The sequence below is a fragment of the Rhincodon typus genome, chromosome 13, assembly GCF_021869965.1.
Source record: "Rhincodon typus isolate 14 chromosome 13, sRhiTyp1.1, whole genome shotgun sequence".
NCBI lineage: Eukaryota > Metazoa > Chordata > Chondrichthyes > Orectolobiformes > Rhincodontidae > Rhincodon > Rhincodon typus.
The window spans coordinates 67581966-67597161 of NC_063344.1; the positions used below are offsets into that span (position 1 = coordinate 67581966).

Genomic DNA, 15196 nt, shown 5'->3' on the forward strand with positions numbered 1-15196 from the left:
GTTGTCTAGCATTCCATACAGATGGATCATGCAATTTTAATCAAAAGACAGTAGAGCACCTTCCACATCTTCCCGATGCTCCAAAATGCTTCAGAGCCAATTTTAAAACATGGTCACCATTGGTACATAGGGCAGTTGTTAGTTTGTGCACAGCAAGATCCAACGACAATCAATAAAAATAAATTATTAGACAATTTATTTTGAATTGTGTTAACGGAGAGGACTATTAACCAGGATGGGAGCATTTTCCAGCTGCTCTTCAAATACTACCCACTATTTCTGACAAAGCAATGTCGCCTCAGTACCACACTGAAGTATCAGCGTGGAATGTGTGTTCAATTCTCAGGACCAGAGCTTGAGCACATGACCTTCCCATTCAGAGGCAAGACAGTATCCAACTGAGTCAAGGCAGATACAGCTGATTAAACATGAACAGTGACCCCCGAGTCAGAAGTAGGAGACATCTCTGTCAGCACAGTTGCACACTAAGGGAGATAACAGAAACCTAGAAAAGGTTTTTACAGATTTCCAATTAGTTTGATTTCTAAGAATGATAATGGGCTTTCATGCAGCAATGGCCCTTCCAGAGTGCGCATGGCAGGTATCAGAAGGACAAAGTCCAACTCTGCTGTAATACACACTTTACCATCACATGCCAAAGTCACTGCCCTGGCTTAAATGGTTCAGATTCCAGAAAGATTCCTGCATCCCAAGACATCTACTCTAGAACTACTCAGCACTTGAGGAAAGGAGGAAAAACTTCCCATTTAATTCCCCACCCGCCTGCCTCAGCCTCAGAGATGAGGGTAAGTTTGAACTGGAATTCCATTACCTCCCAGTCCAGGTAATCACTGGCATCTTCGAAATTAGTCAGCAGCGAAACAGAGCAGAAGAGTTTGGGAAGTTCCTCACGAGTCAGCGGGGGGAAGCGGCTGTCCTTAAGGGCACTGCGAGGAGAGAAGGGCATCAACAAGATCAGGCTGGAAATTAAAGACTACTGATAGAACACGAGCCATTACATGTAAAAGGCAAGTCAAGAAACAGGTCATGATTACATGTTGAATCTGTTATAATCGAGAAAGGCAAATGATGAAATACAGAATCAAATCTTACAAGCATAAACCTCCAAGCTCAACAACCATTGTTTCAGTCAGAGGCTATTACAGTAACTCAACTGAATCACCAGTTTATGTATATACCTGTATAAAATTAGATACAACAAATAGACAGTTACGAACATAGAAGCATGGGAGCAGGAGTAGACCAGCAGCCTATCAAGTCTGTTCTGCCATTAAATGTAAGTATGGTTCATCATCCATTCCAATGCTTTTTCTCCACTCTCACTATCCCCCCCTCCATCCCTTTAAGTCACTGGTAATTAGAAATCTATCAATCTCTACTTTAAACATACTCAAAGACTGAGCTTCCACAGTCCTGTGGGATAAAGAATTCCAAAGATTTACAACCATTTGTAAAAAGATTTCTCATCTCAGTATTAAACAGTATTCACTTATTTTTAAATTGTGCCCCCTGATTCTAGATTTCCCAACCAGGGAAGCACCTTACCTGCATTCACCCTGTCTATCCCTTCCAGTATTTTGTACGTTTCAATGAGATCACCTCTCATTCTTCAAGACTCTGCACAATACAAGCCCAGTTTGCTCAATCTCTCTTCACAGGACAGCCCCGTCATCCCGAGAATAAGTCTGATGAACTTTTGTTGCATTCCTATGTCAATAATATCCTTCCTGAGGTAAAAAGACCAAAACTACACACAGTATTCCAGGTGCAGTCTAACCAAAGTTCTATACAATTGAAGCAAGACTTTATTATTCCTGTACTCAAATCCCCTTGGAATAAAGGCTAACGTATCATTAGCCTTTCTAATTGCTTGCTACATCTGCATGTTAACTTTCATTGACTTACAGACAAGAACACCCAAGTCCCTTTGTGCACCTATATTTTATAATCTCTTACCATTTAAGAAATACTCTGAACATCTGTTCCTTCTATCAAGGTGAATAACTCACATTGTGCCACAATATATTCCATCTGTCACATTCTTGGCCACTAAATCTATTTAAACCCTCTCGAAGCCAATTTGCATCTTTCTCAGAACACTCATTCCCCTGCACCTCCCAAAACCAACCCCCCCCCCCCCCCCCACCCCCACCCCCCAACTGTCTATCATTCACGAGCTTGGAAATATTCCATTTGGTCTCTAGATTCAAATCATTGACGTACATCATGAACAACTGGGGGCCAAATACTTGATTCTTGTGATAGCCACAGCCTGCCAACATGAGAATGATCTGTTTATTCTTTGTTTTCTAACTCTTAATCCTTAATCCAGATCAGTACATTACCTCCTATCCCAATGGCTTGGATTTTGCTGACCAGTTTCCTGAGAGTGATTTTATCAAAAGCATTCCGAAAATCAAGTAAAATACATCTACTGATTTTCCTTCATAATTCTGTTAGTACACAATGCTGTTAGTAGCATCCTCAAAACACTCAAAGGTTCGTCAAACATGCTTTCCCATTCTCAAATCCATGACGACTATGCCCAATCAGATCATTATTATCCAAGAGTCCATTAATCACAATCTTTAGAATAGATTCTATCACTTTTCCTTCGAATGATCAATGTTCTCACTGATTTTTCTTCCTTGGGTGTGGAATTCCCAGATCCTTGCACAGTAGCGAATTCCAGAAGCAGAAATCTTTCAACACCATGACAATCAACTTGCACGGGGCTTCCGAGTGGCTGTGCAACTACGCAGCTTTGAGGAAATTTTGCTACTCACGCAAGGCAAACAGCTTTGTAGCTCCTGCCTCCCCACCTTCTTAAACAGTGGTGTGGCATTTGCTTCCTTTCAATCTGCAGGAGCCCAATCACAAATCTACAAAATTTTGAAAGATGATCACCAACACATTCACTATCTCCACAGCTAGCCCTTTCAACTCTCCTGGATGTAAACTATCAGTCCCTGGGGACTTAGCGACCTTCAGTTCCATTACTTGCTCCAACAATACCTTCTTACTAATACTAATTTCCTTCAATTCCTCGTTCATCCTCGTCCTTTTGGCCTCTAATTCTGCAAGATTCCTTGTGCCTTCCTTCAGTGAAAACAAACACCAAATAATGAATTAGCTTCTCTGTTACTTCTCTATCCCCCATCATAAATTCTCCTGATCTTACATGCAATGCACCCCAAGTTGTCTTAGCCAAACATTTTCTTTTTACATATCTATAGAAGCTTTGCCAGTCAAATTTTTGCTAGTTCACATTCATATTCTAGTCTATTCTCTATCAGTCTTGGTCTTTGTTTGTTATATTCTAAAATCCACCCAAACTTCAGGTTTAAAACTATTTCCGGCAACTTTAGAAACCTTGTGGTTTTATATAATCCATAATGTCTTTTGTAATTCATTAACTTCTTGGGTATTTTTTGCATCTTGAAGGAATGCATAATTGCTGTAAACAACGCAATAATTCTTTAAACACTGTCCAATACTTTTGGATAAGCTCTTTTTACGTATTTTTTCAAATACACCTCAGCCTATTGGCTCCTCATACCTTCATAAACTCAAATTCAACAACAACTGGCGGTCGGGTGACGCAGTGATTAGCACTGCTGTGTCACAGCACCAGGACCCAGGTTCGATTCCACCCTTGGGCAACTATCTATCTGTGTTGCGTTTGCACATTCTCCCTGTGTCTGCGTGAGTTTCTGCCAGGTGCTCCAATTTCCTCCCACAGTCGAAAAGATGTGTAGGTTAGGTGGATTGGCCATGCTAAATTGCCCAGTGTTCAAGGATGTGTAGGTTAGGTGCATTAGCCATGGGAAATGCGAGGTTACAGGGAAAGGGTAAAGGGGTGAATCTGGGTGGGATGCTCTTCAGAGGGTCCGTATGGACTTGTCCGGCAGAATGGCCTGTTACTACACTGTAGGGATTCTGTGATACTAACTTCAGATTGAACTACCTCACTTTCAAACATAACACAAAATTCTATTATATTATGGTCACATATCCTTAAAAAGGCTCCTTCACAACTAGATTACTAATAAGCCTTCTCGCATTACAGAATATTAGAATTAAAATATCTTTTTCTCTTGACAGGTCTCCAACATACTATTCTGGAAAACCGTTACTAACGCACTCCAGAAATTCAGCCTCTAAAGCTTTAGTGCTCATTACGCTTACCCAGTCTAAATGCAGATTAAAGCAATCCCTGACTACTGTTTTACCCAAGCTACATACTTCTCTAATCTCCTGATTAATACCATGCCCCACACTACCATTTGGTGGCCTATAAACAATTCCTACCAATGCTTGCTGCCATTTGTTGTTTATTAGCTCCACCCAAGCAGGTTCCACATTTTATTCTTCAGATCTGACCTTACTAACGTTCTAATCCTGTCCCTTATTTTCAGTGCAGTGCAATGTACCTTTCTTTTTTCCCCATTCCTAAGCAGTGAATATCCTTGAATATTCAGTTCCCAGTCTTGGTCACCCTGCAGCCACATTTCTGTCATAGCAATTAGATATACCCATTTACCTCTATTTGTGCTTTTAAATCTACCTTTTGTGAATGCTGTGTACATTCAGGTGGATGGTCCTTAAATTTGTCTTTTGGACATTATTCCACACTAACAGGGCGGTGGTTATTGGCTCAAACATTCATTAAACTCTAGGAATTGGTTTCTTTCAGTAGAAAAGAACAAAGCGCAATCAATCATTCTCAGCTTAACCCCACCACTTCACCAAAGCAAGTAGTGTGGTAGTTTCCCTCCTCCCAGCCCTTGAGATGAGACCTGTATAGTGTACTATTCTAAGTCAGGACCTATACAGGTTACATCTCCCCATACACTAGCAGCAGCACAGGTCAACCAAGCAAGAACTGCAGAATGTCTGGTCACCTGTTCCAGGCAGAAGTGCTCGGGTTGCCCTCAGTACCAACCACCGTATAGGTTACCTTATACTCTCCAACAAGTACCTTACCGACTATTACGGGGTGAAATGCAGACTTTGTAATGTATGCGGTTCAATAAATACACAGACTTCCAACATTTCCATTTATATCACAATGCATGAAACTAACCATTATTCAAGCTGTTATAAAATTACAAAGAACATTCAGCACTAGTGCCTACCAATGTTGATACATCTCGTACGTTATACAAATACAAAACAAAGCAGCCCAATTTCACATTAGTAAGGCATTTTCATTTTTTTAAATCATTACCGAGAGTTTAAATGTTCTTACCTGGTAAGCGTGTATTCCCTGAGTCCTGAATGGAGGTTCATGGCAGAGAAGGTCCCAATGCAGCCTCGCAAACGTTTATCTCGGCCCATCTTCCATGTTACAAACAATGGGCTACAAAACACAAAGCCATTCATTCCTACATAATAGAATCAGGTCGCAAGGATTGAACAGAACACAAACACCTGACACGAGACTCTGCTATACAGATCAATCTAAAATGCACACAGGAAGCCCAGTGCCTCGAATATTGGAGGATAACTGTGGTCCCTTGGGAATTTTGGGTTTAGCTCAATAAATTCATTATTCTGACCTTAGAGGGATATTTGAGGCGCAAGACCAACAGCTTGGAGAACTTAGATATTCTGGGCAAAAACCTACATCACTCAAATACAGGATTATCACAACACATCAGAAATCTGGGAATAGCCAGGCAACTCAATATTCTTAAAGAACCCTGTAGTGATCATGTAAACGATGTGGTAGTATCTATATTCTGTTACTTTAAATATTCGAGGTGTAATCTGGAAAAACGCATATCAGGCTACATTCTGGTACTGTAGATCTTCACATATAACCTGATCCAATACATATTTTCACACAAGAATACTCTATTATAATTCAGTACAGAACACATCCTGGGACAACAGATATTCAGAACATAACCAGTTACTGCAGAGATTCTGGTACAGTACCTTGGGCAGAATATTGGCACGATGGATTATCAAACTCTAATCTGTTATGCATTTACAAGAGAATTATCTATAACTACATATTTTGGCTCTACAAATATTCAGTATATGTAATGCTACAGTATTCAGATGATATAGACAGAGTTCAGTAGGAGTGCATTCTGGAGTATGCTACACAACTACAGATCCTTTGGTAGCTATCTAATATATCTGGGTTCCTGGTTCAGTCTCCCAGATTGTCTGACTTTAGCCCAATCTCTAGAAACTTTGGAATTAGTTTATGCCTGGCATTTGAAGAATGTTCTATCACCCGAGATGTACCTCAAATATTATGGAACTAGGAATTATTCCGAGTTTTCTGTAAGATAACTCATGTTCTAGAATGGTATGCCAAAGAAATCATTGTTGAGGCTTCAACTTGTTTTTTTTATAATTTATATAAATGGGTGGATGGTATCATTGGTAAGTTTGCTGATGATACAAATATAGGTAAGAAAGTAAGCTGTAAAGGGGATAGAAGCAGGCTATGAAGTGATGTAGATGGGTTAAATGGGTAAAGGTTTGGCAAATGAAGTAAAATACTGGAAAACATGAGGTTGCGCATTTTAGCACGGAAGATAAAACGCATATTATCTATGAGGTATCTGGGTATCCTGGTGTAAGAATCACAGAAGATTAGCATACAGGTACAGCAAGTAATTAAGAAAACTAATAGAACGTTTGTACTTATTACAGGGGAACTGAATACAAAGATAGGGAGGTTTACTTCAGTTGTAGAGGCACTAGTCAGACCATGTGTGAAGTACTGTGTACAGTACTGATCTTTAAAGAAGGACGTAAACGCATTGGAGGCATTTCAGAGAAACTTCGCTCGATTAATACTATGAACAGTTGTCATAGAAAGAAACGTTGGACTGACTAGGTTGGTGTCCACTGGAGTTTATCAGACTAAGAGGTGTTAACCTGCATGTTAACCTTAAGAGAATCCTTAACTAGGACTCTTCCAAATCCCTTTGTGTTTCAGAATTCTGAAGCCTTCCCCATTTAGAAAAAAGCTTGTGCTTCTATTCTTCCTGCCAAAGTGTATGGCGCCTCACTTTCTCAGTGCATTCCATCTACCACTTTTTAGCACACTCTCCTATCCTCTGCAAGTCCTTCCGCAGCCTCCCCGCTTCCTCAATAATACCTATCCCTCCAACTATCTTTATGTCATAAGCAAACTTAGCAACAATGCCCTCCATTCCTTTGTCCAGATCATTGATGCATAATGTGAATCATTGTGGACCCAACACAGACCCCTGTGGAACTCCACTAGTCACTGGCTGCCATCCTGAAAAGGACACTTTATCCGTACTCTCTGCCTTCTGCCAGTCAGCCTATCTCCTATTCATGCCAGTACCTTGCCCCTAACACCATGTGTGGCACCTCATCAAGGCCATCTGGAAATCCAAATCAATCACATCCACTGGCTCTCCCTTCTTCAGCAGGAAGCATTGCTGAAATCAGTCACTGAGCAGATATTCTAGAAATAAGTCCCATATTAAGGTATTCTAGCCGTAGATTGATCATTCAAAAATTCTGGAATTGATCAAGGACCAAATAATCTGTAATTAACTATATGCTTCAAATATTCAGCAATTTGTTATTTCCAATATTCTAAATTTTGGTTAAGCGTATGATGTGGATTGTTTGTTACACACATGGAGATCTGTGATTTTCTTATTTTAAAATTAGCCCAGATCGAAAGCATTTTGCACAATCTCTCTCTGCCAACTTTTCTGGAACAGCCCACTTGCTTTAGGCGCTCTGAGTAATTCAATGACAACACGTTGAGACAAAGGGTCATCATTAATGGTAATATGTTCCTTATGCAGACAGGTTAGGAATGGTGCTAGCACCATTGCACTTCACAATTTACACCAACATTTTGGATGAAGGCATTATGGGACTTGTCCATAGGTTTGCAGATGACACAAAGATCTGTCAGTGGCAGTATCCTTAAAAAGAAAATAAAATTACAATGGAATTCACATGCAATGAAGGTATGACCCCACATCTGGCAATTTGCATTCAAGAGAGATAAATGCACAATAATGTACATGGATAGGGCTAACACTGTAATGGTGTATAGCAGGCTGAGCTCGGATCTAAACTTTGTTAAAAGGGCAAGTCACCCAGGGGCACGAGTCTTCAAAGTTCCACTGCAATAAGCAGGATCACTGTATTAGACAATGTCTAGAATATTGTATGTAGTCCCAGTACCCTAGTTTGGTGGAAGTTAGAGGTCATAGAAAAGGTCTGCGAAGGATTCTGAGATTAATACATACTTTAAAAGGCTTTATTTATCAAATTGGGGGTTAGTTAGTTCATTTGGCAAGACGGCTGGTAACAATAGGTGCAGTAAGTGTAATACTGGGTAATGTACCACATGGTTATTGTTCAGAACTAGGTATTGTTTTGCCTGCAGAGTCACTTTGTAGAGTTCTTTTCTCTTAAAATGATGCATGGGTAAGGTGGCAGAATCTAGGCAATAATCAACAGGAAATCGGAGGCACAGACATATAACTGAGATTTCAAAGTAAAGTGAAGCACGATCTTCAGCCCAATGCTGGGAGCTCGAAATGAAGGTGGTCAGATTTTGAAGTTTGGATCAGCCTGCGAGAATGGTAATACCAAAAACATTTCCCCCTTTTTAAGAATGACAACAGACTGAATTAAATGAAATCTATTCCGACTGCTGCTCTGGGCTCACTTGGAATTTAATTCATTCTCCAGACAAGGACAACATTTAGTGTGGATTCCCAGTTCCTCAGATTTGATCCAACCAAACCAGATCACATCAAAGGCCAGTTAAGAGTCGACCACGACATGGGATCAGATTCCCACATGGTACCCATTGGCCCTAATGGCAAGATTCCTTCCATTAAAGGTCAAGAATGAACCAGTTGGGCTTTAACGACAAACCAACAGCTCTTGAACACTTTTCTCATCACCAGCCTTTTCAAATTCAAATTCTCAAAATGACTATGTTGGGGAGGGAAGAACCAGGCTTTGAACTTGTTCTCAGGATTATTAACCCAGGAGCTAACACGAACTCTAGACCCTATGTTATCACATCTATATTTGACACTGGGTCTCCTGGTCCCGAGGTAGGGAACACTACCACTGCAACACAAGATCCCCCTCATGCTGAGTTAGAGGATATTTTTAATCAACACGCTCAGAAATGTTACAACATGCCTCTAGAGCAGATGGAACCTGAACTTAGGCCTCCTGGCTCAGAGGTAGGGGCAGTACCACCAGATCATAGAATCGCTACAGTGTGAAAACAGGCCATTCGGTACAACAAGTCCACACCAACCCACCAAACAGCATCCTGCCCAGATCCATCCCCCTACCCTTTCCCTGTAACCCTGCACTTCCCATGTCTAATCCACCAAATTTACACACCCCTGGATAGTACCGGCAATTTAGCATGGCCAATCCACCTAACTTACATATCTTTGGACTGAGCAGCGGAAACCCGCACAGACACGGGAAGAACGTGCAAACTCCACACAGACAGTCAGTCACCAGAGGGTGGAAACGAACCCGGGTCCCTGTCTGTGAGGCAGCAAAGCAAGCTGCTAAGCCACTGTGCCGCACTACACCACACGATCTCCCTCATGTTGTGTGAGAAATAAGTTGTTTCACAAATGGTTACCAGGCCTGGAGATAGGTACAAAATCATGAAAGGAAACGGATGAGAATGGCACTGCAAATCTTTAAGAGCTCAACAATAATATCTACACTTGGGGTGTACAGCCTAACGGAGGCCATTTTGGCACAGGCTTTATTATGCAGATAGCAGACATCCACCAGTAACATACAGAACAGGTGGAGAATTCTTGTACGGGAGAGGCAGTAACACTACCACTGAGCCAGGAGGCTTGCATTCAAGTCACATCTGTTCCAGAGAGGTGTGTAATAACATCTCTGAACAGGTTGATTAGAAAATATCTACAGAATAGGACAATCATGTCATCAGTGTGTAACTATGAATTGACACCCGTGCTTCCATATTTTGCAGCTGAACACTCCATGCAACGCCCTGTCTCCAGCTCACACAGATGACCACATGTAGGATACATCCCGATAATATGATTTAAAGGAATTATTGATTACTCAATTACTCCCAAATCTAGACACAAAACATTCTGAAAGTCAATCTGAGCGCTCATAACCTGGACTCTGCTAAATGGAAACATCAGCTCTGTTTCTCATCACAGGTGCTGCCTGGCCCGTTGACTTTCTCTACATTTTTTTTCCTTAATTGAAAACACCAATCCTAGACAGATTCAAACGAAAAGGCTCTGTCACCAAGCAATCTTGACATTGATGAACAGACTTAGATCCTTACAGGATACCCACTCCTCCAGCTGCGATTTCAATACATAATATTTGCAATGGGTTCTGCAAATCAAAACTTGGTTTAACATAGTGTACGAGATGACACCAAATTAGGTGATGAACACATGGTCCACTGAAGTGGGAGGAGAAACCAACAGCTGGCTAGTTGCTAGGTTATTTTTACAAAGTGTTGATGCTATCCAGAGTTGTTTGAAAAGTCTACAGGGAATTGAGTGGCATGTGCTGAAGGACTTTGCTGCTGCTTCAAGGCTTCTTCACAGACCAATTGTTCCCCAACACAGGGGAGGGGACTGATAATCTTTCCTCTTGGAATATGGCATGACCGGAAGATTGAGCAGGTACCACCACAGTGGGTTTGGCTGGTAAAAGAGGAAGGGGGAGGCAAGGAGAAGGACTCTCAGCAGACTGAGCACCATGAGCATTTGCTCAGATTGCAGGCTCACCCGTGGGAAGGGTGCCCATGACCACACACACCTTGGTTTACAAGCACAACTTTGCCATGGACTGGAGCGGAAAAACTCCCTCAACATACAGCTGATGTGTAGCTGTAGGCACTGAAAGTTGTTGTGATGCTCGCATTCCTTGACATTCAACAGTGCCAGCTGTGTTTCAGGCATTACCGCAAACCAAAAGTAGCTACTGGGAGACTAGGGTGGCCCAAGGGTTAATGTTGCTCTTATGAAGTGACAGCCCTTAGCGCCAGATGTCTTTGAATCATATAGTTATTGTTTCCATCACACTTTGCATTAGGTAGTCACTGGATGCACAAGTGTAGGTGGGTTATGAACTGGATTCAGTGGATAGTCCTCATTTCCCAGTAGACACCTTTTGGATTATTCTGTGGCTGAGGCTATCCGGTACAAAGCTGTGGAGAGTGATAAGTCAGGGCAGGAGGAATGCGACAGTCCATGTGACTACCTAGGCAGCACCTTTTTACACAAGTCATACATGAGCTAGCTTACATGAGATCCATTGTCTCTCTGCATTCTTCCTACCTAAATGAACCACTTCACAACCCTCTGCATTGCATTTCATCTGCCCATTCCACCCATCCGTCTATGTCCTTCTGAAGCTCCATACAATCCATCTCATGGTTTACAAGGCTTCTAACTATTGTATCATCAGCAAATTTTGAATTTGTGCACTATACAAGGTCTTGGTCATTAAAGTACAGTACATCAGGAAGAGAAGGGCTGGTAACACCTCTCCCCGGGGAACTCCACTATAAACTCACTAGTCCAAAAGACAACCATGCACTACTAATTTCATTCCAGTCAACTTCTGATTCATATCACCACTATTCCTGTTATTTCATGAGTGCTAAATTTGCTCACAATACTATTGTGTGGCACTTCATCAAATGCCTTTTGGAACTCAATGAATACCACATCAAGTGCATTACTCTAATCAACTTTCAGAAATCTCAAGCAAATTACTTAGACGCAATTTGTCCTCAACAAATCTGTGCTGGGTTTCCTAATTAACCTGCATTTGCCCAAGCGATTAATAATTCGGTCCCAAATTATCAAATAATAACCTTTGTACTCTCCCCTAGTATCAGTCATAGTGCTCCCAGCGGGTGCTATGTCAGTAACTGCAGCATGGCTAGTGAATTCCAGTGGAAAAGACTACAATAGCTTTGCCGAACAAGCTGGAGGAGTTCTGGGCTTAGACCAGTGGCTAGCTGATGAGACCCAGAACAACGAGACGGTGGCAGAGTGGGCAGAAGTAAGATTAATGCTGTTGTGCTGAAAGGGGACAGCAGGCTCATACTGAAAGAAGCTACTGCCACCCCACCAGCGCGGTCCTCAGGCACCATGTCATGTCAGAGACCAGATCGCTGGACCATCTGCAAGTCATTTTGAGTAGTAGATTGGCAGCCATGAATAGCAGCAGTCTGGGTTTGTCAGGCAGCATCATACACTGAATCATGGTGGGATAAATATGCAGATGGATCTGGCATTTCCATACTAGAAAGTATGGCCTTTAAGGTCTGTACAAAGCCCTGTGCTGAGCTGATGCTGGCTTCTCCAAGTTCCCAAACATTTAATATAGGGTTTCTTGTCAAGTTCCCCAATGCATCAAAGATTTCATTGTGCACTTGCATCAACATTCTGCTGCAGTTTGATCCACCGACGTCTTCATCCTGGTCCACTACAGAAGAAGCCCAATGAGCTGGAAGCAGTACTAACCTTGCCCAAGTTGCAGCATATATATGCCCAGCGTCGCACCACGTGCAGATCCCACTGCTAATCTAGACATGCAGAGTGTTAGTACCTGGGATTGTGAAGAGGTTATGGGAGGAGAAGCGTCAAGTATAACAACAGCATCTGTATTCAATTACTTCAGTCCCATCACTGAGCACAGCCTCAAAAACAGCACTTCAGAGAACAGCCAGTGTAGCCTCCTCCATATCAGTTAGAGCATGGGGGTTTTCTCCTCTCCCCACCCAGACAGCTCCTGCTACATTTGCTGGTGTGCCACCTTCTCAAGGGGGAGAAGAGTGCATCAGGGTCATGCAACAACGTTTGGCTAATGTGGCTGTCTTAGTTGGATAGCTGGCAACACATGCAATCTGAGAGATGAGAGTTTGCCGCACGCAACAGTACAGTGTGTACTTGGGTGAGGTGAAGCACAATTCTCAGATTGATAGAGCTAGCGGATAGACAGATGATGAGAATGAGGTGATTAAACAGAATTTGCAGCAGTTAATTGGACACAATATTTGAAGCAGCACTCAATAATGCTGACCACTCGACTGAGGTCACTGAACGTCCACTTGGATCTGCACTTGCCCTGTTACATCCTTATCAATCTAATTGCTGCCAAGGTATCATTTGGAATGACTTCCCTAACATTGCTCCTGCACTGCCAACTTCAGTAACTCCAATGACCCCTCTTAGGCTCCTCCCTATTTCAATCAATTTACCCCACTGCTCAGATGACATGCGACACCTTGCCAGCTGTAGCTCGAGGCAGCACTGTTACCTCCAAGATAGTTTAGTTTTTGGTTGACAGTCACAATAATGCAAGCTGACACTGCAGTGCAGTACAAGCAAAATGACAAAAAGTTAAACTGATGTCTATGCTGCCCTCACTGTGGCTTCTTTTGCACCCAGCAGAACAGTTCTGAAGAGCAAAAGGCAAGCCTTCCTGGCGCCCTGGTCAATCTTCATCCCTCAAACAAATTCACCAAAATATGTTACCCGGCCACGATCATTTTGCAAATCAACCGCCATATTTCCTGCACGGCAACAATGATAACACGTCAAAAGTACTTTTTTTTCATTCATTAACGGGATGAGGGCGTCGCTGGCCAGGCAGCATTTATTGCCCATCCCTAATTGCCCAGAGGGCAGTTTAGAGTCAACCACATTGCTGTGGGTCTGGAGTCACATGTAGGCCAGACCAGGCAAGGATGGCAGTTTCCTTCCCTAAAGGACATTAGTGAACCAGACAATCGGCAGTGGATTCACAGTCATCATTAGATTCCCAATTCCAGATATTTATGGAATTCAAATTCCATCATCTGCCGTGGCAGGATTTGAACCCGGATCCCCAGAACGTTATGTGGGTCTCTGGATTAACAGTCCAGCGATAATACCACTAGGCCATCACCTTCTTCTTCATTGGCTGTAAAGCCTTTTAAGACAGTGACATTGTGAAAGGCTTGCTCTAGAATATATTTCTCAGTGTTAGAGGTAGGGTCAATTGAGGCTTTCAAGAGGAAACTGGATTATTATCTGAAAAGGTAGAATGGGCAGGGTTAAGGGTTACAGGGAGAAAGCGGGGAAGTGGCACTGAGTGAGTTGCTCCTTCAGAGAGCCAGAATAGACACAATGAGCTGAATGTCCTCCTTCAGAACAGAAACTATTTTAAGTTTCTGTGAGGGTGCACTGAAGGCCTTTTCAAGACTCTACATAGATTTAGACGTACTGAAAAGAAGATCTAAGCACATCAGCCTGAAACCAGGATTAAAAGCTACAATTCAATTGCTTACTGTCAATCTACAATAGCGAAACAAAAGCAAAAACATGGTAAACACTGGAAATCCAAAATTAAAATTGAAAATGCTCTAAGTACTCAGGTTTGGCAGCATATATGGAGAAAATGAACGACAATTTATGGCAGTGTCTTTTCATCAGTGCAGTGGTACAGGGTCACCCTGAAATATGATCTCCACATTTTCTGTTTTTAAACTACAATGTGGAACTTCTAACAAACTTGTTACAAGAGACAGGATAGAATCAATAGCAATTTATTTTTAAAATCTAACTCTGAACCTCTTCCAAAAAGGTTCAGTTGGTAAATGTATTGTCAAGTTAAGGAGCAGGAGGGTCCCACATTTGATCTGTAGTCTGCACAATTACCCGAACTCATGCAAAATAGTTGTCAGGACCTCTTTTTATGGTACCACAGACACAATCCTGATCGTTAGCCACTATTGAAAAGTAGGCCTCAGTTAATAGCACACAGACTTCCAGTTGTGTAGCTTACGATCGCTCAACTGCCTAGGCTCGCACAAGAGAAAACTGACTCAGGTACAAAGGGAAGCCAGCAGTCACGGAGCTATCATGACACAGTTATAGGAGCTTCAGGGAAGGAAGGATGAAAATTGTAAAACAAAATGCTCTCCCCACACGCCCCTTTCAAAAGGATTTACCCCTCACATTCTCACTCTTTCACTGGGTGCAGGGTCCCCAGATAACACCCTCCCAAACCCAATGTAAAAGTCAGAGGCACCCCCCGACCCCTGCACCAAACCACCCCCCCAACACCGCCTGCACCGCACCTCCACCCCCCCAACACCCCCTGCACCGCACCT

At 42.3% G+C, this 15196-nt stretch overlaps 1 protein-coding gene across 5 annotated transcripts in view; it reads right to left on the reverse strand.

Moving 5' to 3' along the window:
• The window catches only part of ammecr1 (AMMECR nuclear protein 1), a 64984-nt gene that overhangs the window by 17255 nt on the left and 32533 nt on the right, over positions 1-15196 (reverse strand). For all 5 annotated transcript variants that reach the window (XM_048604304.1, XM_048604303.1, XM_048604306.1 and 2 more), the window contains 2 exons: positions 5273-5383; positions 833-947 (listed from right to left, as the gene is read on the reverse strand). In XM_048604304.1, the coding sequence (XP_048460261.1) occupies positions 833-947; positions 5273-5383 (226 nt within the window). The remainder of the gene's footprint in view (positions 1-832; positions 948-5272; positions 5384-15196) is intronic.